This window comes from Botrytis deweyae (genome assembly GCF_014898535.1).
Source record: "Botrytis deweyae strain B1 chromosome Unknown BDEW_006, whole genome shotgun sequence".
Lineage (NCBI taxonomy): Eukaryota > Fungi > Ascomycota > Leotiomycetes > Helotiales > Sclerotiniaceae > Botrytis > Botrytis deweyae.
In genome coordinates, this window is record NW_024066213.1 from 1,094,209 (window position 1) to 1,116,509 (window position 22,301).

At 43.1% G+C, this 22,301-nt stretch overlaps 6 protein-coding genes across 6 annotated transcripts; 3 read left to right on the top strand and 3 right to left on the bottom strand.

Annotated features, from left to right (window-relative positions):
- Nucleotides 1-1,716: 1,716 nt before the first annotated feature.
- Nucleotides 1,717-3,738, bottom strand: EAE98_003541 (uncharacterized protein; the record flags this gene model as incomplete). Its single annotated transcript, XM_038951161.1, has 1 exon — nucleotides 1,717-3,738. The coding sequence occupies one exon, from the start codon at nucleotides 3,736-3,738 to the stop codon at nucleotides 1,717-1,719; it is 2,022 nt and encodes a 673-aa protein (XP_038812625.1).
- An 893-nt stretch (nucleotides 3,739-4,631) lies between these two features.
- EAE98_003542 (uncharacterized protein) lies at nucleotides 4,632-5,369 on the bottom strand (the record flags this gene model as incomplete). The annotated part of the gene is made up of 5 exons (XM_038951162.1): nucleotides 4,632-4,640; nucleotides 4,690-4,734; nucleotides 4,784-4,909; nucleotides 4,959-5,285; nucleotides 5,367-5,369. 5 exons carry the CDS (start codon nucleotides 5,367-5,369, stop codon nucleotides 4,632-4,634), a joined length of 510 nt encoding a protein of 169 aa, XP_038812626.1.
- Nucleotides 5,370-5,885: 516 nt separating this feature from the next.
- Nucleotides 5,886-7,604, top strand: EAE98_003543 (uncharacterized protein; the record flags this gene model as incomplete). The annotated part of the gene is made up of 1 exon (XM_038951163.1): nucleotides 5,886-7,604. The coding sequence occupies one exon, from the start codon at nucleotides 5,886-5,888 to the stop codon at nucleotides 7,602-7,604; it is 1,719 nt and encodes a 572-aa protein (XP_038812627.1).
- A 557-nt stretch (nucleotides 7,605-8,161) lies between these two features.
- Nucleotides 8,162-9,656, top strand: EAE98_003544 (uncharacterized protein). The gene is made up of 2 exons (XM_038951164.1): nucleotides 8,162-8,409; nucleotides 8,675-9,656. Exons 1-2 carry the CDS (start codon nucleotides 8,222-8,224, stop codon nucleotides 9,438-9,440), a joined length of 954 nt encoding a protein of 317 aa, XP_038812628.1. The 5' UTR covers nucleotides 8,162-8,221; the 3' UTR covers nucleotides 9,441-9,656.
- A 2,853-nt stretch (nucleotides 9,657-12,509) lies between these two features.
- EAE98_003545 (uncharacterized protein) lies at nucleotides 12,510-15,306 on the bottom strand (the record flags this gene model as incomplete). Its single annotated transcript, XM_038951165.1, has 2 exons — nucleotides 12,510-13,628; nucleotides 13,720-15,306. 2 exons carry the CDS (start codon nucleotides 15,304-15,306, stop codon nucleotides 12,510-12,512), a joined length of 2,706 nt encoding a protein of 901 aa, XP_038812629.1.
- A 5,197-nt stretch (nucleotides 15,307-20,503) lies between these two features.
- Nucleotides 20,504-20,882, top strand: EAE98_003546 (uncharacterized protein; the record flags this gene model as incomplete). Its single annotated transcript, XM_038951166.1, has 2 exons — nucleotides 20,504-20,662; nucleotides 20,835-20,882. The coding sequence occupies 2 exons, from the start codon at nucleotides 20,504-20,506 to the stop codon at nucleotides 20,880-20,882; spliced, it is 207 nt and encodes a 68-aa protein (XP_038812630.1).
- Between the last annotated feature and the right edge of the window lie 1,419 nt (nucleotides 20,883-22,301).

Consider the following 22,301-nt stretch of genomic DNA (forward strand, 5'->3'; position numbering starts at 1 on the left):
AGGCGTAGTTCCTTATTGTAGAAACTCAGGTCCAAATATATATTAGAGTGTAATATCGTAATTCTTTTTCGAAAACAACTTCATACTTTTCATGTTTTATTAATCCCTAACCAAATGTTCTTTGATAAGGAAATCGTTTTTGACCGAGGTTCATGCAAAAGCGGGCCGAGATGTTCTAACGGCCACTCACATGTCTCACTCAGATTTGCCGACATAACCCCTGAAACTTTTTTTAAACTTCAATTTCTCATCACAATCACAAGAAGTGGATTCATCATCTATTTCCAGAATCATTAATTTTGACATTGACCATCAACTACCATTCGAATGGATTCCTCCTTGGTAGCGGTTGAAGCCGAGGTTCGTATTGACTTCATAGTGGAGCTCAGCCTTGGGCCCTTGGCTGCAGTATCTGCCCCTTTCTAGAAAGCTCATTAGGCAATAAGCATACCACAACGACTAAAGTGTAGTTTCAAACCTCATTACAAATCTCAAGAAGACATGCATAGTATTAATGTTCATGAACATATCATCAAGACCCATATTATTACCTGGTACCGTGTTGTACTGTATGATACATTGCCAGCATAATTGCGATTCATCTTTCCAGCCAAATCATATCTCAACAGCTCTTGACCACAAAGAACATGCACGAGCCTGCGTCGTCAATGTACAGTCTATATTTTACTATAGCCTAAGACAAAATCTAAGCTCCTATCCTACTCAGCCTTTCTATTAGTCCTTTCCAGAGAAAAGACTGGAGGATGGATATATTTGCGTGAGTTACCAGGCCTGGCCGCGGGCTCGATAATGTATATTCCCTAGCCGTATCGTGTACTTCGCGTGGTAGCTCGTTGAAGTTTGGAAAATTTGCTTGCGGAATACATTTTGTCTTTCGTTCAGTGATAACGATAGTACCTGCATTTAAGTGATCTTCTGTCTCACGAAGGTTGTTGTGCGCGTTGTGCAAGTAGACAGCCGCATCGGAAGACTCAAAATCATCTAATCCGCTAAAACTTGAAGACGATGAAATCTAACGACCAGCATTTTCTGGCAGAATAAGTCAGCTCAAGGCTGTTTGCTAAAGTCGAGGAAAGTCAAACACATAAATCACCCTTGTCATCAAAGAGTTTCTGTCCGTTATCCGTATTGTCCTGAAGGCTTCTTCCTCTTTGCTCGTGTTTCTATCTTGATATTGAATATGAAAAAAGATTGTCTTTTGAATGCCTTATATAACATTACCCAGATACCCATCTCCTTGATGAGTGATACACAATAAGACGCGGCGACACTCGCGACTAGATGGGTATCTACTTGGGGCCAAAGACACTATTGATCACGGGTAATGCTTCGAAGGTTCTCATAAAAGTTGGAATCGAGGGTTTCTAGTGTGGCTTCAAGATGCTGAGTAAAATCCCACCGATGGATTTGCTTTGGTCAATCTTTGAAATTCTGTTCCGTATATTTCGTTATTTGACAAGATGAATGGGGAAACATCCTTACATTCCAGAAAAGAAGATACTGAAAGTGCCTGCCCGTCTATTTTGCAAGTTATTTGAAGCGTTTCTCGACCCTTCGAGCCAATTGGAGGGACTACTTTGAGATTCCCAAATTTGGTGTAAAATCTGGAGAGATAAAATTGTTCGCTCTCACTCGATCTATAAACCCCGAGTTCACGAATCGAGAATGCATTTCCCAAATATCGAGAGTAGTTGTTCAATTATACATTGGATTTCCATTGGCCAACATCCGCAAGGCTGAAAGCTTCATGCGTAAACATATTAACTGAGGTGGCACATCAAATCCATTCTCGTCAATTTCTTGATCTTGGCATACAAAAGGTCGTGACTTTCCATGCTTCGAACGGCGATCGAGTAGATCGCATACTCTTCCGACAATGTTACCTTGATCCCCTTCCTTTCTCATGACTACAGCGGTGCTTGTAGCGCGGAACTGAACAATGAGATCGCCAATTTGTGCATTGTCTGATACGTATCCTATCATCCCATTCTCTTCCAAGAACAACCTGACTTGTGTAGTATTGCTAGATTGCTCTGCCTTCCATTTTGCTTCATGGAGGGTTTGATTGAACGAGGACATTAGTTGATTCACTATGCGATCTCTCTTTCCTGGTGGCACCGACTTTTGACGCGGGCTTGACACATCAGAAGCCAGCAAATCGATATCCTCGACTCTAGGGGCAGCTTTCAAGTAAAAGGCTGAAAATGAGCATTTCTCACGACTCCCGTAATTGCAAATATCATCGATATTATGAAGTCGATCATTGTGAAAGTATCCTTTACCGCCGCGTTGATGAAAGAAGTAACGCAATTGATCCTCAATGAGTGGAGTTGCATTCAAGTCTAAAAAGTCTAAATCTCGAAGATAGTCTGTTAAGCATAAATTTTTTAGCGGTGGGCTAATATACACAATAGATCCTCGAACATTTCCAACTGCTTTCATTATCTCTTGGCCTTCCAAAGCATCTGGATTATGATCGAGGAAATCTTGCACGATATGAATTGAATTGGGCATCGTTCTCGCAAGAGTTTGTCGGAAATGTTCATATTTCTGAAGAACGTCAAGTTTATCGGTATGGCGGCGGAAATGATGCAGAGTAACCATAGATATAGTTTCGAAGAACGTTTGTCTATAATCTGCAGGCGTGGCCTTGGTGCAACAATCCTTTGCAAGGCTATACAAGCCAAAAAACCTATCTCTTTGATCGGTGCATAATGCTTCACTGTGAGTCAGGAAAAGATCTAGCAAGGGGATTCGTTCCTTGATCTCTTGTCTCCTCTTGGATAAGCGAGATGGTACACTATTTCGGATAGCTTCCAGTGTCTGGAGTAAGCTAAAGTATCCTTTATCGCCGCCTCCAGCTAACGATGTACCAACATATAAGTTTGTGGCTGTCTCTTGAATAGTATTCATTCGTCGAAACACCCAATCTAGGCGCTCCCAATCAAAGATTAATGATGAGCAGTGCGCTTTGATTTTTGAAGCGAGGACTACCTCTTGTATGATCCAAAGTCTTTGCCAATATGGCCTGTGGCACAGCATAGACAATTCAGTCCAAAACTTTACATGAGAAACAGCTGCATGTTCTGTTATGGATCTCGATAACTCTTTCGCAGACGTTGCGGAATTGCCTAGACTGTCTAGCAAAGTCATTGCGCCCCAATAATCTCTTCCAGCTTTCCCCAACCACACAATAACCTCATCGGCTTTCGCATATATTTGACTCATAAGTGCAACTTGCGCATTGCGCTCATCAAAGTCTTCTTGATTGATGCATACAGCATCCACCCACAGATAACGCCGCCGACTCCGCAGACGAAGAGCTTCTAGTGCTGCAAATAAATTGTCTCGCACGTAGTAATCTGTCTTATCAATCTTAATTGTTTTTTTTGCAGGCAAATCACCCCATGCATAAGACAATGCCTCATATTTCACATTGGTGAGTAGAGAAACATGAATAAATTCATAGTTCTGGCCACTGGAGCCGGCGCATGGAAGAATGAGAAGGCGAATATCTTCTCTATCAATATCCAATGGTTTATAGGAAGGTTTGGAACCCCTGACGGGCGTATAGTGATTTAGGTCTGCAGAAAACGGGGAATTTGAGGTGTCGATTGGAGGGAGTGCAGGTGATGTGCAACCATTCATTGGCATTATTGACACAGTTGTTTCTTTCAAAGGCCCATTAGGAGCCGAAGGAGGTGTAGTTTTATGCATGAGTATTTAACGCCGCAAACTCGAACCAATTAGATTTGATTCATTAATTGCCAGTGGTGAGTTTGACCATAGGTCCAGGTTCATTTGTCGAGTTATTGGCTAGAGATGTAATAAGATGCAGTCGGAATTATTAGGTAGAATATCCTCAACATCGCCAGTTCAATCCAAGAGGTTAAGGGATTCATCTATCATGGTATGGACTAAAGTATACAATATACACTCTCTGTTGAAGTTGAAGATAACATCGTCGCATATAATAGCGATGGTGGGATTCTAGAAAAGTCGGTGTTTGAATGACAACCTTGCAGATGCATCACTAGCGTGATTCATATTATACCGGTCACATGTTGTATTCATGGCAATTGTTCAACGGGTAAGTTCAGTAAATGCCAAGTGCTCCTATCAATGTACACGGCTCAAGTGGTAATCATGAAGCTCAAGGTCGTCCATTTTGGTCCCGGGTTATTGGTATTATAGTGAGCTTATACGAGTCAAAGGCTGTTACTGCGGGTAGGTTCAAGTAATTTGATTCCATTCGAGATCCCACAAAGCTCGTTTCAGACCCCTTTCACTGCACCGTACAAAGACTACATAACACGGCGTAATGAAGATACACCACCGTGACTTGAACAATCGATTCAGAAGAGTGTATGAAAATAAACGTGTCAGAGCCGTGAGATGAAATGAGACCTCAAATGAAGATTGCATGTCCCTCGCATTGATGATATATGTTCGTTCACCCAGAAATGATACAAGGTATTGGATACCAGCTGATAGCCTGTTTATAAGATCTTTTATTCTCCGAAACGCCGGATCAAAATGTCGACTTCCCACACCGCTGATCTCAAATATGCTACTATCAATGTTGTATACTCCGAAAACCAGCCCCGAGCTTAATCGAACTGAAGGTATTACATTAGTTAATGTAGGAAACATTGCAGGATGACTTACTGGTGTTAAGAACGATTCTGCAACGAATCTTGCACGAGCATTCAACTATTGCCTGTCAGTGACCGATCTGATTTTAGGTGAAGGTAAAGCTCACAAATAGCTTCATTTCCGAGATTTCCTTATCGACCTCCTCCATAAATTCTATGATGAAGTCCACCAGCTTATGCTTTAACATCTCCTCTGTGTGGAAGTTCGTAATCAAAAACGAGATATCGTAGCCCTATTCAAAATCAGCCTCCAGCCCTTGCACATCTGAACCTGCCACCCACCTTAACGGGTTTCCTCCTAAGAATGAAGAATGCTTCTGCTCTTTGAGTCAAGAACCTTGTGAATTTGTGTACGAGAATGTGCTCAATTTCGTCCGCTTGTTTGATGTTGATACTGATTCGGACACTGTTGATACTGGGTTCAATGAGAACTCGTTCATTTTCATTACGTGCGACTGTCAATGAATTTAACAGAACTTCCGGTGAAGTCTTAGCTTCAATTTCGGGAACATTATGCCTTTCGGAGGTCTGGGATGCGAAGTTCGAGAGACATAGAGCTGCTGTCAAGGAGGATCGTACGCATTGAAGGTAAGGTCGCAATGATTGAGACTGCAGGATTTAGTTTAGTAAAATTCTGCCACTCTTAAAATCTTTAAGCTATAATGATAGGAATTTGGGATTGCTACATACCATCTCGTTGATGTTTCTTATTTCGAATGCCTCCTTTCAATAAGAAGATGTCATTAACAGTACCAACCAGCCGTACGTGTTGTCGATGCTTTGGTGGGGCTTTCTCTCTAATCGTCAAGGAGTCAAGCAGCCCCGGACGGAAAAAGCCGCATGGACGAAGGAAACCTTCCAACCAAATATATCTCACTTGGTTCAATAATCGATATCAAATCAGATAATCATTATTTTGAATTGGAATTTGCGGAAAGGAATTGAAACCTCCTATTTCATCATATTCTTAATCCTTTGATCTCCAAATATCGTGAGTATCCTTGAGTGACATAAACTATACCAAGACATTAAGTGTTTTAAATCGTTGGTAATCGGGTCGGGTTACATGGTGGAGTCAGGCATCCCACAAAGCTACGTAAGGCGCGCTAAGAGAACCGTCCCGTTTGCTAGGTATTTATCTACAAGTCTACCTACCACCTACCTACCTTTCTCTGAACAACTTTCACAAAACGTGAGCCCCTCATCATCATGTCGAATATACCGATCATTATCAAGCATCAAGGCAAGAAATATGATATCGAGCTCGATCCTACGTCCAACGGCGAAACCCTAAAATATCAGCTCTATTCTCTCACTGGCGTTGAGCCAGAACGACAAAAGATCTTGGTTAAAGGCGGGCAACTTAAAGATGACACTGATCTTTCGAAAATCGGCGCCAAGCCAGGACAGACATTTCTGATGATGGGAACACCTGCAGAGGGAGGAACACTTTCTAAGCCAAAGGAACCGATAAAATTTGTTGAAGATATGACCGAAGCAGAAGCTGCACAACAAGTTGGAGCAACACCAGCCGGATTACAAAACTTGGGAAATACATGTTATCTCAACTCAACGTTACAAACTCTCAGAGCTATTCCAGAGTTGCAAGATAGTCTGCAGAAGTTCACACCATCTGAAACAGGTTCCAACAACATGCTCAATGCATTCCAACTCAGTCGACCCCAATCGCTCGATCTGACAGCCGCAATGCGAGATTTGTACACGCAGATGTCAGAAACACAAGAGGCGTTTCCGCCACTCATTTATCTCAACGCTCTACGACAAGCCTTCCCACAATTTCAAGAAAAAGCCAAGAATGGCCACGGCTATGCACAACAAGATGCTGAAGAAGCTTGGACGCAAATCCTCCAGGTACTACGATCAAGCTTAAAGATTGGTGAAGGTGGAAACGCTGAAGGATCTTCATCTACGTCGGTCTCTTTTGTTGACAAATATATGGCGGGAGCATTCCAATCTATCACGGAGTGTGATGAGCAAGGTGCAAAGGACGCAGGCGAACAACCAATCAAAGGAAATGATGTTTTCTTGAAGCTGGATTGCCATATCACTGGCGCAACTAATCACCTTCGAGATGGACTGGTCGCAGGATTGGAGGAAAAGATTGAAAAGAGATCTGAAGTCCTTGGTCGCGATGCCATATTTACCAAAAAATCCAAAATCTCACGTCTTCCCAAATACCTCACTGTCCATTTCGTTCGATTCTTCTGGAAACGCGAGGCTCAAAAGAAAGCAAAGATTATGCGCAAGGTTACATTTCCTCATGAATTGGACGTAGTAGAATTCTGTACGGATGAGCTCAAGCAAATGTTGATCCCGGTCAGGGACAAGGTTCGTGAAGTACGAAAGGAAGAGGAAGATATTGAACGTGCTCGCAAGCGTCAAAAGCGTATCCACGATAAAGAAGAAGCTGACAAGAAAGCTGGCCTTGTCGATGAAGCATCATCTTCCTCAAAGAAAGATGAGAAGAAGGAGACTAAGTCTAAAGACGGTGATACCGAAATGGAGGATGTTGTTTATAAGACCGACGCGGAGATTGATGCGGAAAAAGCTGCTTCAATCTTGGAGGCCAAGAAGGAGTTGAATGCGTTAATCAACCCAGAGCTTGCCAAGGATGACGGAGCCAACAAGTCTGGTCTTTACGAACTTCGTGGTATCGTTACCCATCAAGGTTCTAGTGCGGATAGCGGTCATTACACTTCATATGTGAAGAAGCAAGGACCACTTGACCGCAAGACTGGCGTACGTGGTGAGGAAGATGGAAAGTGGTGGTGGTTCAACGATGACAAGGTTTCAGAGGTCGATGCTGAGAAGATTGCTACTCTTGCTGGTGGTGGAGAATCTCACTCTGCGCTCATCTTGCTCTACAAGGCTATCCCATTACCTACTGCTGAAGGTATCAACCAATAAACTCGGGAGTTCTCCATTGACTTTAAAAGAAAAATGGCATACATTATAATTACATAGTCGATACAATGAGAGTAATCACACAACAAGAGTCTTTCATACAATGAGAGTAATTGCCCAACGAGAGTATTTCCCAAAATGAGAAAGGTTCGTTTCATGAGATTGATTTATGCCATTAGGGTAATTCATATAACAAAAGTAATTCAAGTAGGGAATAATTCACACAGCGCGAGTATTGTATTGTATGCAACCCATGGAATTGATTGACTTCGACCTCAAAAACACTAAGAACCCCATCTTCAATTACTCCTCACAGAATTCTCAAATATACAACAAAGGGGAAAATAACTCTCCGACCCGTAGACGTTATTGCATCACAACCCTCATACATTCGGAGACTTGTTTCCATACTTCCCCCAAGCCCCCTATTCTGTCTAATCCCAGTACGTCAAAAAGTCCCCGAAAGCTCTCCGACAAGCGAGATCCCCATTCATTCTTTGAATCTTTCGACCCCACTATGGTTACACCCCACTAAAGCACGACAAACCTACGATATAAATATAACGAACATTCGACCGGTGTCCTGCAACTTTGTTCTTTGTGGGAAGGAATAGACATTTATGATTAGAAGTTATTATCATATCCTCTTTGTCATTTTATTATCATTGGTTCTCGGATATTATTTGGGAGGAATCGAGATTGGAAAATTTGAGTATAGAATTGAGGCTTTTGAGAAGAATTCTACATTGAAAATGTCGGAGCATACACATGATGGGGATGTGACGGAGAAGAATAGAGAACATTGGGAGTACGTATTATCTGTTGGGTTGGAGAGTATATGATGAGGAAATGGGATTGTTCTTACATGCCCTGGTCCCATGTCTTGTGTCTTGTGGGATGAAGATTTTTTGCTCTGGCAAGCGCTGAGGCTATTGCTTCTTGTTTCGAACCAATGTTCACGAGATGGAAAAGATTTGTCTTCTCCTACAATTATGGATGCCATGCATTTACCATACATATATCCACCCCTTTACTCTCTCACACAATCACAATCACCACTAACTCCAACCCAGCACGCATGCCTCAACCTACGACACGCGGTTCCAAAAAACCATGGAACAACTAATCTCCATCATCCAAGAAGACCGCACCATGTCCTTCATCGGGGCCAACTGGGTCACCGAGACCTCTCCCCCAGCGCATACCGTCAAGCTCCTCGACTACGCTTGCGGCACCGGTCTCATCACCCGTGCTCTACTTCCCACCATCACCCGCGCCATCGGTATCGATCTCTCTTCCTCCATGGTATCGCAGTACAACGCGCGCGCATCCAACCAAGGACTTTCTCCATCCGAAATGTTTGCTCATCAAGGAAACTTGCTTTCCGCTGAGCCGACCCCGGAACTGGAGATTGAAGATCTTTATCAATTTGATATTGCGGTTGTGGGATTGGGATTCCATCATTTCTCAAACCCGTCCTTGGCAGCGAGAAAGATTGGAGAGAGGTTGAAGAAAGGTGGAATTTTGGCGGTGGTGGATTTTGAAAGTCATGATGGGTATGGAAATCCTCATGCTCATGGGGAGCATGGTCATGATCATGGTAATTCTCATCAACCTCATGAGGAATTAAACGAACAAGCTCAACAAGCGAAGGAAACAGTTACTCATCATGGATTTTCTGAGGAGGAAATCAAGAAGATTTTCGTAGATGCAGGTGTAGGTGCGGATTTTGGATATATGGTGTTGGGAAAAGGGATTGTGTTCCACGGAACTGGGGTTGAGGGGGGAAGAAAAGATATGAAGAGGGCAGTTTTCATGGCGAGAGGTGTCAAATTGTAAAGCATTCTTTGTGGCGGCCAAATCTCAAAAAGCCGAGTGAGATGATGAAAAATTCTCAAGGAAATTGAAACGAGTACTGGAAGCTAGATTACGAAGTGCAAGAATATATTCTCGAAGAAATTCTCCTGCATACCCAGACACTATAGATAGACATCCTAGACACCATCACCCTTTCCCTCCAATCTCTCATCTCCATACCTACAGACAAGTACATGCATCATATCCCAACACACCAAGTTCCCACACACCTTTCGAATTCCCCCTCTCATAACCTTTTTCCTGAAAGAAAAATACAATTCTCCCTAATATCTAATCCTAATCTCACTCGTACCACAAAATCAGAAATCCGATCTCGAGATGGACGGACATCTGTAGACGCATTAGTAGGTAGGTATACATGGAGGATTTATATAAACTAAACTAGCAATTATATAAACTACCTATCTACCAACTTATCTACCTACCCCCATCCTATTTTCAATCCTAAATCCCAAATCCCAATCAACTCACCTCCCAACTCACCTCCCAACTCACCTCCCAAGATACTTTTACAATTTCTACAGTAATCTTGTAGCTTATACCACTACCTCAATATAAAATAATTATCCATTATCAACCTTTATTCTTATCATCCTTTATAATACTCTATTTTCCCCATAAATCTCTCATCCCCATCTTCCCTTACCCCATACCCCTTAACCCAAAACCACCATATAATCCAATTATCCAATTATCTTAACACCAACCCCCAATACCCATCCACACCTATTCACCTCCCTTTACCTACCTACCCCCTATATAATCCCCATCCCAATCCCCATCCCAATCGCAGTGTTTCTGAATACTACCCATACCATGCCCTCTCATTCTCACTTCTATTATCACAAATATCTCCATCCATCCAATCTCTCCATCCAATCTCTCCATCCAATCTCTCCATCCAATCTCTCCATCCAATCTCTCCATCCATCCATCTACCCACCAATCCATCCACCCATTCTAACATAATCTCCAACCTCACCTCACCTCACCTCACCCCCTCCCCTCCCCTCCCCTCCTTTTCCATACACACACACCTACCTTCACATAAACTTTCCAATCTATATTTATATCCTTTCTTTCCATTTCAAATCTCTCAACCCTCTCAACCCTCTCAACTCTTACAAAGTCATATCACAATTATATATTCCCTAATTTATTTCAACTCAACTCAACTCAACTCAACCCAACCCAACTGATAAATATCAGAATATCAAAACATCAAAACATCAGAACATCAGAATATCAGAATATGAGAATCAGAGATGAGATGAGATGAGATAAGATAGGTTGTGAGGATATATTATCCATCCACCAATCCATCCACCAATCCATCCACCTATTCGTTCAACCTACCTACCTACCTACCCATCTACAGAGAGAAAGAAAGAGTATAACTAGATTAAAAATCGAAAATCGAAAATCGAAAATCGAAAGCCGAAAGTCGAAAGCCAAAAGTCGAAAGCCGAAAGTCGAAAGTCGAAAGCAGGAAGTAAAAAGTAGAAAGCAGAAAGCAGAAAGCAAAATAGTGACAAAAAAATACACCATCAAAGACAAGAATCTTGATCCGGAAAAGTAGGAAGGTATAGATACCTACCCAGGTATCATACTCTAACTAGGTAGTTAGAGTGAGAACCATAGATACATAGATAGGTATATCGAAGATCGCTCGACTATTTTACATCTCTTATATATACATGTATACACATAGATACCTAGTATATATCATTATAATTACATTCATATCACACTCACATACACACTCACATACACTCACATACACACTCACATATACACTCACATACACACTCACATACACACTCACATACACACTCACATACACACTCACATACACACTCACATACACACTCACATACACACTCACATACACACCCACATACCCACTCACATACACTCACATACAATCACATACAATCATCAACCACAAGAAACCATTCAAAACATTTTCAAACTTTTTTATTTCTTTTTATAGCAAACTAAAGAAACAACGTATATTGTGTATGCTCCGCTCCATCTTTCGCAGATGAGACAATAACAAGTCGCTGGCTACCATGTCCGATAGTTCATATCATGAATCCATTTGGACCCCCACCCAAAAACATCCAATTCACGCCCTTAATGATTCATTCATGTGGCACCGCTTGGAGCTTATATAAACTCAAACCCATGCAAAATTCCAATCCATGCAAAAACTCGATACACCAAGCCAAACCCCTTCAATCCATGAGATTTGATAAGGATCTCACACGTCCCATTTTTATATATGCAAGACTAATAAGAAAACCAAGGTGCTGCGTGGTCAATCGCCCCCGCGCTGTGCCTATACCCAAGAGGAGTATCCAAAGTTCCGAGGGTTGGCAATAGGAAATTCCGACAATGTGTGCCAGAACAAAAATATAACAATCAAAAAACCTCCTGAAAAAATCACCACCCCATCCGTGCCTCCTGAGAGAGTCCACCCTGGGACTACCCAAACAAAAAAGCATCCGAGATAACACCTGAAAAACAATGATGCCGTGAGGCAAGCCTATCCCTTTCTATTTATTTTCGAAACCGGCAACCAACTCCGATCCCCAGGTAAAAGACCTCACTGATATGAGGGTTTTGTTCGTTCTCTCTTGAACTTCGTAAATAGAATGTAACAGCCTCCGTTACTTGCATCGTTCCCAAAGCTGGGAGTATTATTGTATCGTGGGAGGTTGACAATGTGGAAAAAAAAAACATATAATTGTGAATAAATGAGAATGAATACAAGACAAGAACATTTCAAGTTCTGGTGGGGACAATTCCTCCTTATAGAAAGGGACAAAAATATGCGAATAAGGATATATTCCAGTCTTGGGAATACTATATAAATAGAATATTCAGATCAATATACAATAATGATCAGCTAGCTAGTTCTAGCAATAAAGTTTCTTTGGCGCACCACAAGGCAACCCTCAGAAAAGAAGAATTTCATGAAGAAAAATCACTGATGTGTGAATTCTTTTGAAATTCAGATACTAGTCTCTAAGACCTATTACTACCCAAACGTCTGAGCATATTTCGGTCAACATCGTCGTCATCGCGTTCCACAATGTTTGCGATGTTCATCTGATTAGGACGTTCAGTTTCTCTAGCAGGGGATGCTAGAGGAAACTGGGAAGACTCGGCTCGATGAGGAGATACCTGACTAGGTTGGTGATTGCCGCCTGCATTCTGGGAATGAAAAGATGACGATGAACCATTGGGAGAAGGGTCGTTCCGTGGTGCTTCATTCGAGTTTACCGAGGCCCATTGAGTGGACTGTCGGCCATCTTCCATAGGTCGGTATGCTAGAGCATTCTCTCCTTGTTTGTGTCCATATTGTTGATTGGAAGGAGGTGATGGAACTGATGAACGATATTGTTGTCCATCTTGCAATGCTGGCAGGCGGGCCGCAACATTCTCTCCTTGTTGATATCCATATTGGCGAGTAGGAGGGGATGGGACGGAGGGACGATACTGGTATTGTTCCTGAAGACCTGTTATGCGGTACGGAGCATTGCTGTCTCGGTCGTATCCGGAGAATTGACTAGGGGCAGATGGGGCCGCTCTAGCAAAGTGACGCTCATCTGCCTCGCGCTTACGCTTTTGAGAATCCAATGAGCCTGTCGGAGAGGGTAAAGTAGCACCCTGATCATATGGTGATCTGTTCGAAAAAGAAGGGAGATATGTTTGAGGTGCTTGTTGGGGTATTGAGCCTGTTGGAGAAGGCAAGGTATCCCGATCATGGGGCGATCTGTTCATAGGCGGGAGATATGTTTGGGGAATTGGCTGTTGCACATGTTGGGGCGCATATTGGGCGACCTGTTGTGGCATTTGTTGATGACAGTGTGCCATTGGTGGCCCGGGCGCGGCTTGCTGTGGATGATATCCTTGGTACGGTTCTGTACGGTTTTGATTCGCGGGGTCACCTGGTAGTGGTTGGCCGTAAGCACCATAAACACCCGAATGCGTATCTCTGCCATTAAGCGCTTCAGTCAGGGCAATAAGAGGTACAAATGCCTGTGCTGAGGATACAGGAGTGAAAACACATTCCTGTTTGAAGCGGGCACAATTAGTACATTGACCTCCGGAGCCATCAGCAGTAAAACCTGAGCAACGAATCTATTCATGACGTCAGCATTGTTTTGATTATTTTTCTAGTAATTTATGACATCTCAAATTGAACTGTTTAGAAGGAAGACCCTGAACATACCTTGCGTCTTCTGCAATATTTGCATGCGATTGCGGTTCTTTGCCTAGGAGCACTCTGTCTTAGAGGCGGTTGTGCAGCAGGAGGTTGATCTTGCGGATAGCCTCTACCGTCATGATAAGGATAGTGAGATGGATGAGGGGGTTGATCTTGCGAATAGCCTCTACCGTCATGATAAGGATAGTGAGGTGGATGAGGGGGTTGCTGTTGCGAGTAGCCTCTGCCATCTTGATAGGAGTGATGAGAAGGTGCAGCAGGGTGTTGCTGTTGCGGATAGCCTCTGATATCTTGATAAGAATGATGAGCAGGCGCAGGAGGGGGTTGCTGTTGCGAGTAGGCTCTGCCATCTTGATAAGAATGATGAGCCGGCGCAGGAGGGGGTTGACGTTGCGAGTAGCCTCTGCTATCCTGATAAGAATGATGAGAAGGTGCAGCGGGGTGTTGCTGTTGCGGATAGCCTCTCTCATCATTAAAAGAATGGTGGCGAGTTAAAGGAGGGGGTTGCTGTTGTGGGTAGCCTCTGCTATCTTGATAAGAATGGTGACGATATGTAGGAGGAGGAGGAGGTTGCGAATAGCCTGCACCGTCAGGTAAAGAATGGTGAGGAGGTGCATCGTATCCTGCCGGCATGGATCTGCCATCTTGAACAGGCTCCTGATACTGTCCAGAATAATGTGGTCCATTGTTTAAATAGGGACGATAGGGTTCTTGGTATGCAGATGCACGAGTGCTCGAGTCCCAAGATTGTGCTACACTGTACGGGCCAGGTGGTCCGACTGCAGGGAATTGGGGGTTTGGGTGGTGCGGGGTGCGATTGTCTGGACCATCTTGGGAAGTATAGCTTGTGCGACGTGACACGCGATCATCTGGGACACCTTGATGGGCATGGTTTGCATCGTGCGATGTGCGGTTCTCAGAAACATCTTGGGTAGCATTGCGAGGATATTGCGATTCATTATTTGATGCATATGCTCGGTGGTTTTCTGAATCCGCTGGGCGGGAGGGATAATCTGATCTGCCACCTGACAGTGCACGTTCAGACATGGACTTATCCGAGACACTTTGAGGGTGATAGCTAGGCCACGGAAATCTAGTTTCTATTGCATATTCTGGTGTATTTTCCCAAGCCGTTGAACGGGAAGAATGATCTGGTCCAGCGCTTGTTGGTGTGTGTGCTCCCGAAGCGTCTCGTCCAGCTGGAAGAGAGGAATGATTCGCGCCGCTTGTTGGTGTATGTGTTACCCCAGTGTCTTGTCCAGCTGGAGGGGGAGAACGATTCCCGGCGTTTCCCATAAGTCGATCGTCTTGCGGTCCATGGTAGGGAAAAGGCGGTAATGGGGATGCAGTGTTGAGAATCGCGCTCAAACTTGACGAAGTGCTTGCTGGTGCATATGAAGCTGTCGTATTTGTGGGAGCGTCGAGGCGATCCAGAGCATCTTGTTCTGACAAACCTGGGTAACGAAGTGAACGATCAATTGTCTCCGCTGCTGGTGAAGGTTGAACAGTCTGATGATGATTTGGATCCTCTTCTCGAGAGACCTGTTGGTGCTTTGTTGCAGGTCTGATGTGTTGAGTAAAAGAGGACGACATTTGGAGCACAAGCAATGTCAGATTATGTGAGTTTGAGTTGTGAGTTGTGAGTTTGAGTTGTGAGTTGTGTGCCAACCGAATTGTTAAAGAATGTAATCTATATTTTTGCGACAGCCCAGCTGCAAATAGTTGCTTGGATGTGAAGAATTGAAGGAATTAAGATTACTATTGATAAAGGGGAGGGAAGGAGAGAAGTGAAAAATATGTTGTGGTCGAGAGTGGAGGAATGAGGGGAAGCTGGTTCTATTTAAAGTCCTCAGGGTAAAGGTTCCCGATACTTGGCAAGTAGGATGTGGGAAGTACCTAGTAGAGTTGGTGGATGAACGACCCGAAAGACTGAAAGACGATTGACTTTCTCACTAGCAAAAGATGACTAGTCCCGAAAGAATCAATTCCCCACTTAGTGTCGAATTGATACCCAGAAAACGTATTGTGTATAAAGTTTGTCCAGATACTTTATTCTCCGAATTGACCAAGTCAAGTACTAGCTGGTAAGTGAGGTGAGCCCAGTAACTAAGGAAGTCGTGCGTAAGAGAGAGAGAGAGAGAGAGAGTGTGTGTGTGTGTGTGTGTGTGGTGTTAAACTGAATTGGGTAGTAATTCTCAATCTCCAAGCTAGTAGCCAAAGTTTCTCGAAGCACGCCAATAGCAATCGAGGTAGAAGGTCTGCTAGTCCCAAACAGGTATTTAAGAACTCAAAACTTGCGTAGGGTTGATTGGAAATCGTTCGTCCTTTAAATTGGCTTGACCGTTGTGATGGGACTGGGATCTGAAAACTCCCTTTCCCTGCAGACTGGAATGCCTGGGGTTAGAGGGGTAAAGAAAGAGAGACGGGCACGAGGGTATGATTCGTTCCGGGTGATTTCCACTTTCTTCAACCACTCTTGCGTACTCGTGTCCTTCTGTCAAAAAAATCAAGCATAGAAAGTGTCCGTCTTTAGTGTGTCTTGCCCTTTCCGCAAGTTGGAATATGAACACTTTATCGTTATACCCAGGTGTCAAAATAGTAATGATATATATGGAGAAATCGTGGAACATCGACGACTTTAATGATTTGAAGATGATGGATTTGTAACAAATTGAGATTTGGATCAATTCTAGGATGGTGCAGCTGTATCACGAAATGTCCCGACGGAGAAGAAAAAGGAAGATAAATAATTGATGATCGTCGGTGGATAGACAATAAGATGATGCCGAAATTCGGATTGGTGACTAGGTCATTGATAGTACGTCGATAGATAGGTAGGTAAAGTATGTCGGTACGTAAGATATGAATCAACGTTATGATATTGTGTGGTGTTCGGATCGAGATTTGGAGATTGCCGTTATTGGCGCCGTTCTCAATGTTTGTTGGAAATTGTTGGCGTTATACTTTTGTAGTGACGATGACTAGGTAGGTGTTGTCGCTGAACTTGTCTCGCTAAGAGCGCATCCAAGTAATCTTATATTCCAACTGGTGGATTCTGAACAGTTAGTAATAGCGACAGAGGGTTTAAAACGAACTCAAGTGACACAGTGAGTATGTTGAGTCTGTCGATCCAAAGAGTATCGCCCTCCCTCGACAAATGCTGAGTGCACAATGATGCCTCTCACTTAAAATGATTGTAGACCACAACTGCAATCTTGGCACGATGATCGATAGAGGCCGCAATATCCACCTTGAACTCTTCCGTGAGATAAAAGTTGAAATCGACTAGCAGTACTTGTTGTGGCTGAGTCTTTCTTAGAGTTGCGAAAAATGGCCCGCCGACAATTTTATCGTGACGAACGATTTTCTTTTTTCTCAAGCTGCACTCCCCCTCTTGTAAATGCTCCGATCAATAGGACACTATAACAAGATAGCCCTCGTATTTAGGCTAGTTTCTACCGACGTTGCCCTTCGAATATGTCTATATCTTCAAAGCTGGTGGAAGAGGTCGCCTAAGAAATCCACGGCATCTACATAAAACGCTAAATGGCGAGGGTGACTCAATTGCTTGATTTAATTCTCTGATTGGGCGTATCAAGCCTCCGCAACCTGTTGGGATGGCGCTGCGTTACTGATTGGGTCGGAAGGATAGACGTGGTTGAACTACCTAAGTAGCTAGGGGCAGTCCGTCTTTTGGCCAAGGAATGACTCTGGACTTCGCTTGAGCCTCAAGATATTGCCAATATTCTTGAAATTCAATCTGAGATGCCGGTTACTTGGAAAGAGCTTGCGGAATTCGTTTAAATTAAAAATTATATCGGAATAGCGAGTGGAAAACTCTCTGATGCAATAAATCCCGAGTCTAAGAGGACTGTAAGTTGGTACTTCGCACTGTGGAATTCAATGCCGATGATCGTCTGCCAGTATCGTGAACCAATATCTGCCTAGTATGCACTTTTGAATATACTTTAGAACTATAGTCAACAGCACAAGTTTCATGTGAACTTCGTATTGCGTGCAGGAAGACGTATACGGTGCGAGCCCTTGGTTTCCGCGTTCGGCAGGTGGTTGCGAGAGTTCAAATTCTTTTGGAGTTTTTCATGCGATGGATTGAATTACTATGCGACAAAGTTGATGAGCCAATCCCTCCCTCAAAATGTGATCTGTGTTATAAACTTGGAAGAGAATGGAATTGTCTCGGGTGTGGTTTAATTGGACGACTAGATAGCCTGACTCCCAAGGAAGAAACTCTAGTTTATTCAATATGGTGATGTAATGACCAAGGAAAAGAAAAAGGAGGTCAAGTGTGAATGGGGCAGCTCTAGTCTGGGAGGTAGTGTATTCTGGATTTGACAAATGACTAATAACTTCAAATCTCAGAGCACCGATGCAGTTTGACTATCTTTGGAACTGGAACTAGAAGAAACGCCCAGGACCATTGTCGAAGAGTGACGTGAGCGAGTGAAGTAGTACGGGAACAATGACCACCGTCCTTGAAAGGGTAATGGAGTTAAGAGGTAGATGAGAAGAATGATCGCTGGAGGTGTACAACGGCGAATAAGTGCACCGTAGAAAACTTTGATAACGAAGAAGAGATCTAAGCAAAGTGGTAAAAAGTAAGAGAATTTGATGAGTAATGAAATGGTAAGAATGATGAAGATGGAAATCGAAGAGAGAGTCCCAAAGTGGGTATCAAAAGGTGTTCTTACAGACGACCGAATATCCAATGAGCCTTGACTAGGTAATTCCTTTCCTCTTCCTTTCCTCTTCCCTTTAGCTTCCTCCTTGCTTCGATCGAATTGAAATGATTACTCTCCACGCGCTTTGCCGACCAGAGCTACCAATTCCGATTCCGATGCCGCGACACTGCTTCAACCTTCTTCTTGCCTTGCCTTGCCTTGCCTTGCCTTGTCTTGCCTTGTTTTGCCGTCCTGTCAGCAAAGCCTCCGTCTCGAGGTAAGCAATGAAGCCTCGGATTTGTTCCTCCTATTCCATACAAAATTTCAAAAGAAAAGGATTATAAAATGTAATATTCCATCCCAAAAGATAAGTCCAAAGTCTCGAAACTAAAAACCTAGAGGCAAAATTGCGATGCACAATCGTCCTCCTCGTTCGTAAGGGATTGTTTTGTTGTGTTGTGTGGTGTTTTGTATTGCTATTGTTATCAAGTTGTCGCAAGCGCAAAACATACAACCATCGAGATTGTTCAATTTTCAACCGTATGATGATGGGATTCGTTCTACTTGGATCTAGTGTCTCGGATTTCGTAAGTTGCTAACATTTGTTGTGTTTTGGTTCAATTGTGCTGCTGTCCTTTGGATTGTGGGTAAGATGTTTAACAACTCTCGGCTTCGAATACAACAATATCGATAAGGCGATGTTGCGATACACGCAGTTCTAAGCCAAGTTACATATATGTCAACTCGGGATTTTCCTAGGAATAAAAATTCACTTCCTTCAGGCGGCGACCAATCCTCATGGGTCTTGTATTAAAATGTAGGTGGTCTGGTGGGTAGTAAGAACTAGGATCATAAGAAGAGTTCAGGGAGGGGGCGGAAGGGGAATGAGAAGCATGGGATAAGATGGGATGGGATGGGTACCGGGTAGAATGTGGACAGTTCGGGGAAACGTGGGAATGGAGAAAGCGTGATTATTTAAGTGGAGTGGATATGAAACCTTTCTCAGCATGGCCTGTTGAACTCGATTTGACTTTTTTGTTGACGTTTCTAGAAATCTTTGAAATGACGATGTTGATGATGCTGGTAGTTGTTGGCAACTGGCGTTGTTTAAACAAAACCCCCGAAATTTGACCTCGTTTCTCTCCAAAACATTCGCTTTTCCTTTCCCCCAAAATTGGATAGCTCTGACGCATTCTTCTCTTTGGCTGAAAATAATTCTTTGGGGAAATGGTGGCTGGGTTTGCTTGCTTGCTCGCACACGACCCAAATTGATGACCCCAGTAGTCTGACGGCGTGGAATCCTTGAATAGATTTCGAATTGCATCCAACCAATAGCCCTGCCAATAAGGCGTTTCTTCCACCTGCAGTACTGGTATTGGGAAAGTTGGAGATGCAAGGGTCTATTGAAGACGTACCCGCTGAAGCATCCGCAGCAACACAAACTCAGCCTTTTGGCTCGATCTTTGTGATAAGCAAACAAAGTGTACGACTCGGTAGAATCGACCGAATGTTCTTTCACAACGTTGGGTTTAGTTTGACAACGGGTCGGGATGAGACGTGGCGTACTAGGTATGTACGATCAAACCGTGTACAATGGTTCTAACATCATCCTAATCACGAGAAATGTATTTATTGGGTGAATGAGAGGAGGTTGTGTAAAGGGATATATTTCTCATAGCTGATCACACTAATTAGGGAAAAAGGAAATGTACCTTGAAGCGAAAAGCCAAAAGGTAAAAGTGCATATCTTCTCCATTCAATGGTATGATGGCATATTCTATCGACTGCATGATTCTCTCCACAATTTCATGTATGAAGATACCTTAGAAGCCTTTGCAATATGCTACTTCCTGCAGCTACCACCTCTTAGCCCACATTCCTCGAGGGTCGGCAGCCAAGGGCCGCGCCGTTTTCAAACGCTTAGACACGCGCGCGCTGTCATCTAAGTATTATTATTTGTCCAAGTCTAGATTTACGCGCTTCAAGGCCTCGTGGTCCATGGGAATATTCTCATAATCATTTCGAGGCGCTCATTAAAAATTCCCAACGATTCAAATGGAAGGAATTAAAACGTGGCATTCTTTGTGATTGAAACACAACATGATTAGTTCATGGCTACAACAGACGAGATCGCTACCACGAAGCGGCAAGATCATGCCACACTGCCACCATTCCCACATTCCGTTGTCAGAAACTGGACGGCCCGTCCAGTTCATACATTTGCAGGATCCTTATTGCATTATCATGACAAAGCATACGCGGCCAAGGGGGTAAACTTATCTGATGTCAGCCTTCTGGTACACCTGGATGTGTGTCATCATTTTATTTTGTGTCACTTTATGCCCTTGTATTGTATGACCCTCCCTTGAAATGTTCATTGATTGAAGGATGTCAGGATATTGACTTAACGAGTTTACAGTAGCTTACAATTGTCATAAACAGTGGAATGAAGCTTATGCCGAACAGACGAAAGGATCGCCTATGGTCTAGCGGGAGGACGGGAATAACCGTACGCGATGAAGGGGTCCGTTCCAAATTCCCCCAAATGATTCACAAGGTCTTGCAGATGTCAATAATAAGCGTCTTCGTATAATCCTACGAAGTCAAACGTAAACGAGAGAAAAGGGAAGAGATAAAAGGGAAAGAAGAAAGATGTCCGAAATTATTCGAAATTTGTATGGTTGGAATAATTGAAAAATTTCAATCAGGCTATTCTTGAGGTTTCATCGGAAGGTAGAGTCGGAGATCAACAAAATGCCAACCCTACTAAAGGAGGGGGGAAAACTAGAACACTAAAAATATACACTCTGTCCAATATTCGATGTCAATTCGAACAATCATTGTTGTAACTTGTGAGGCGAAGTGGATTTAATGAATCTACAAGCTTTGAATTCATCATCGATGTTACATCGCTTGGAATTCTATATATATACATTATCAAATGTCAAAATGTGATTCTTTTCCATGTGTAGTTCTATTTGAGTGATTTGTTGTATCGCTTTTTGGTTCATATGGAGCCTCAATAACAATTGATTAAATTTCAAATAGTAAGCTTAATTGTTTTGTAGGGGAAATCAGGATCGTGTAACACAAATTAAAGATTAAGCTCCCTTGTTGTTTGTGGTATAATACGACTCTTTTCAGCCCCGGGTCGGCTTCATACCTATGGAACGACCCGAGATGTGATCACCCAAACCCCTGGTTCATGGAATTTTCAAATCACGTTTTCGTGAAAATATGTAAGTAGCCGCTGTTGACGATGAAAAGGGGGAAAAGGGAGGTATTCTATACCTTCCATTTGTTCATTGCCATTTTAAAAGATATTCTAAGCGAATTCTCAGACATTCCTTCTCATGGGAGAATGTGACCGGGCCAGCTCAAAGAGGTATTTCTGTCATTTTAAAATGCTGACCTGCGAACAAACGATTGCTAAAGACATCTAGGTCGGCGAACTCAAGAGATTTCATTCGTTAAGACAAGAATCATAATTTTTGTGGTAATGACGCATGACAACTTGACAATGCCGACGTCAATGACTTGTTTGGGGAATTTAATGCGGAGATTTCAGGTGAGAGAGTTGAGACTTGAACTAATCCAGTCAGAATCCAACATCAGACGAGAAAATTGTTTGGCTAAGCCACACAACAAAGCAAATTCATTCCATCCACGCATTGTTAACAAAACTAACTCCGTACATGAACAGGCCAAGTTTCAAGCGAGACCGATGGACAGCAATATCGGCTCAAATCCCGGATCAGTCTCCCAAGGTCCAAGGATGACCATACATTCGGGACACGAGCAGCGAACTCTCTGAAATCCTTGAAATTTGCCGAGATGTCCGGTCTTCACTCCACAGCTGACGAATCTATTTTTCTCTCTTTCTACTTGCCCAATGACAACGAGCAAACA

Excerpts from the sequence above, each read along its gene's own strand:
- EAE98_003544 (XM_038951164.1), top strand. The coding sequence starts at position 8,222 with ATGATTAGAAGTTATTATCATATCCTCTTTGTCATTTTATTATCATTG. Across the intron at positions 8,410-8,674 it reads AAGAATAGAGAACATTGGGA|CACGCATGCCTCAACCTACG; the intron begins GTACGTATTATC and ends ACTCCAACCCAG.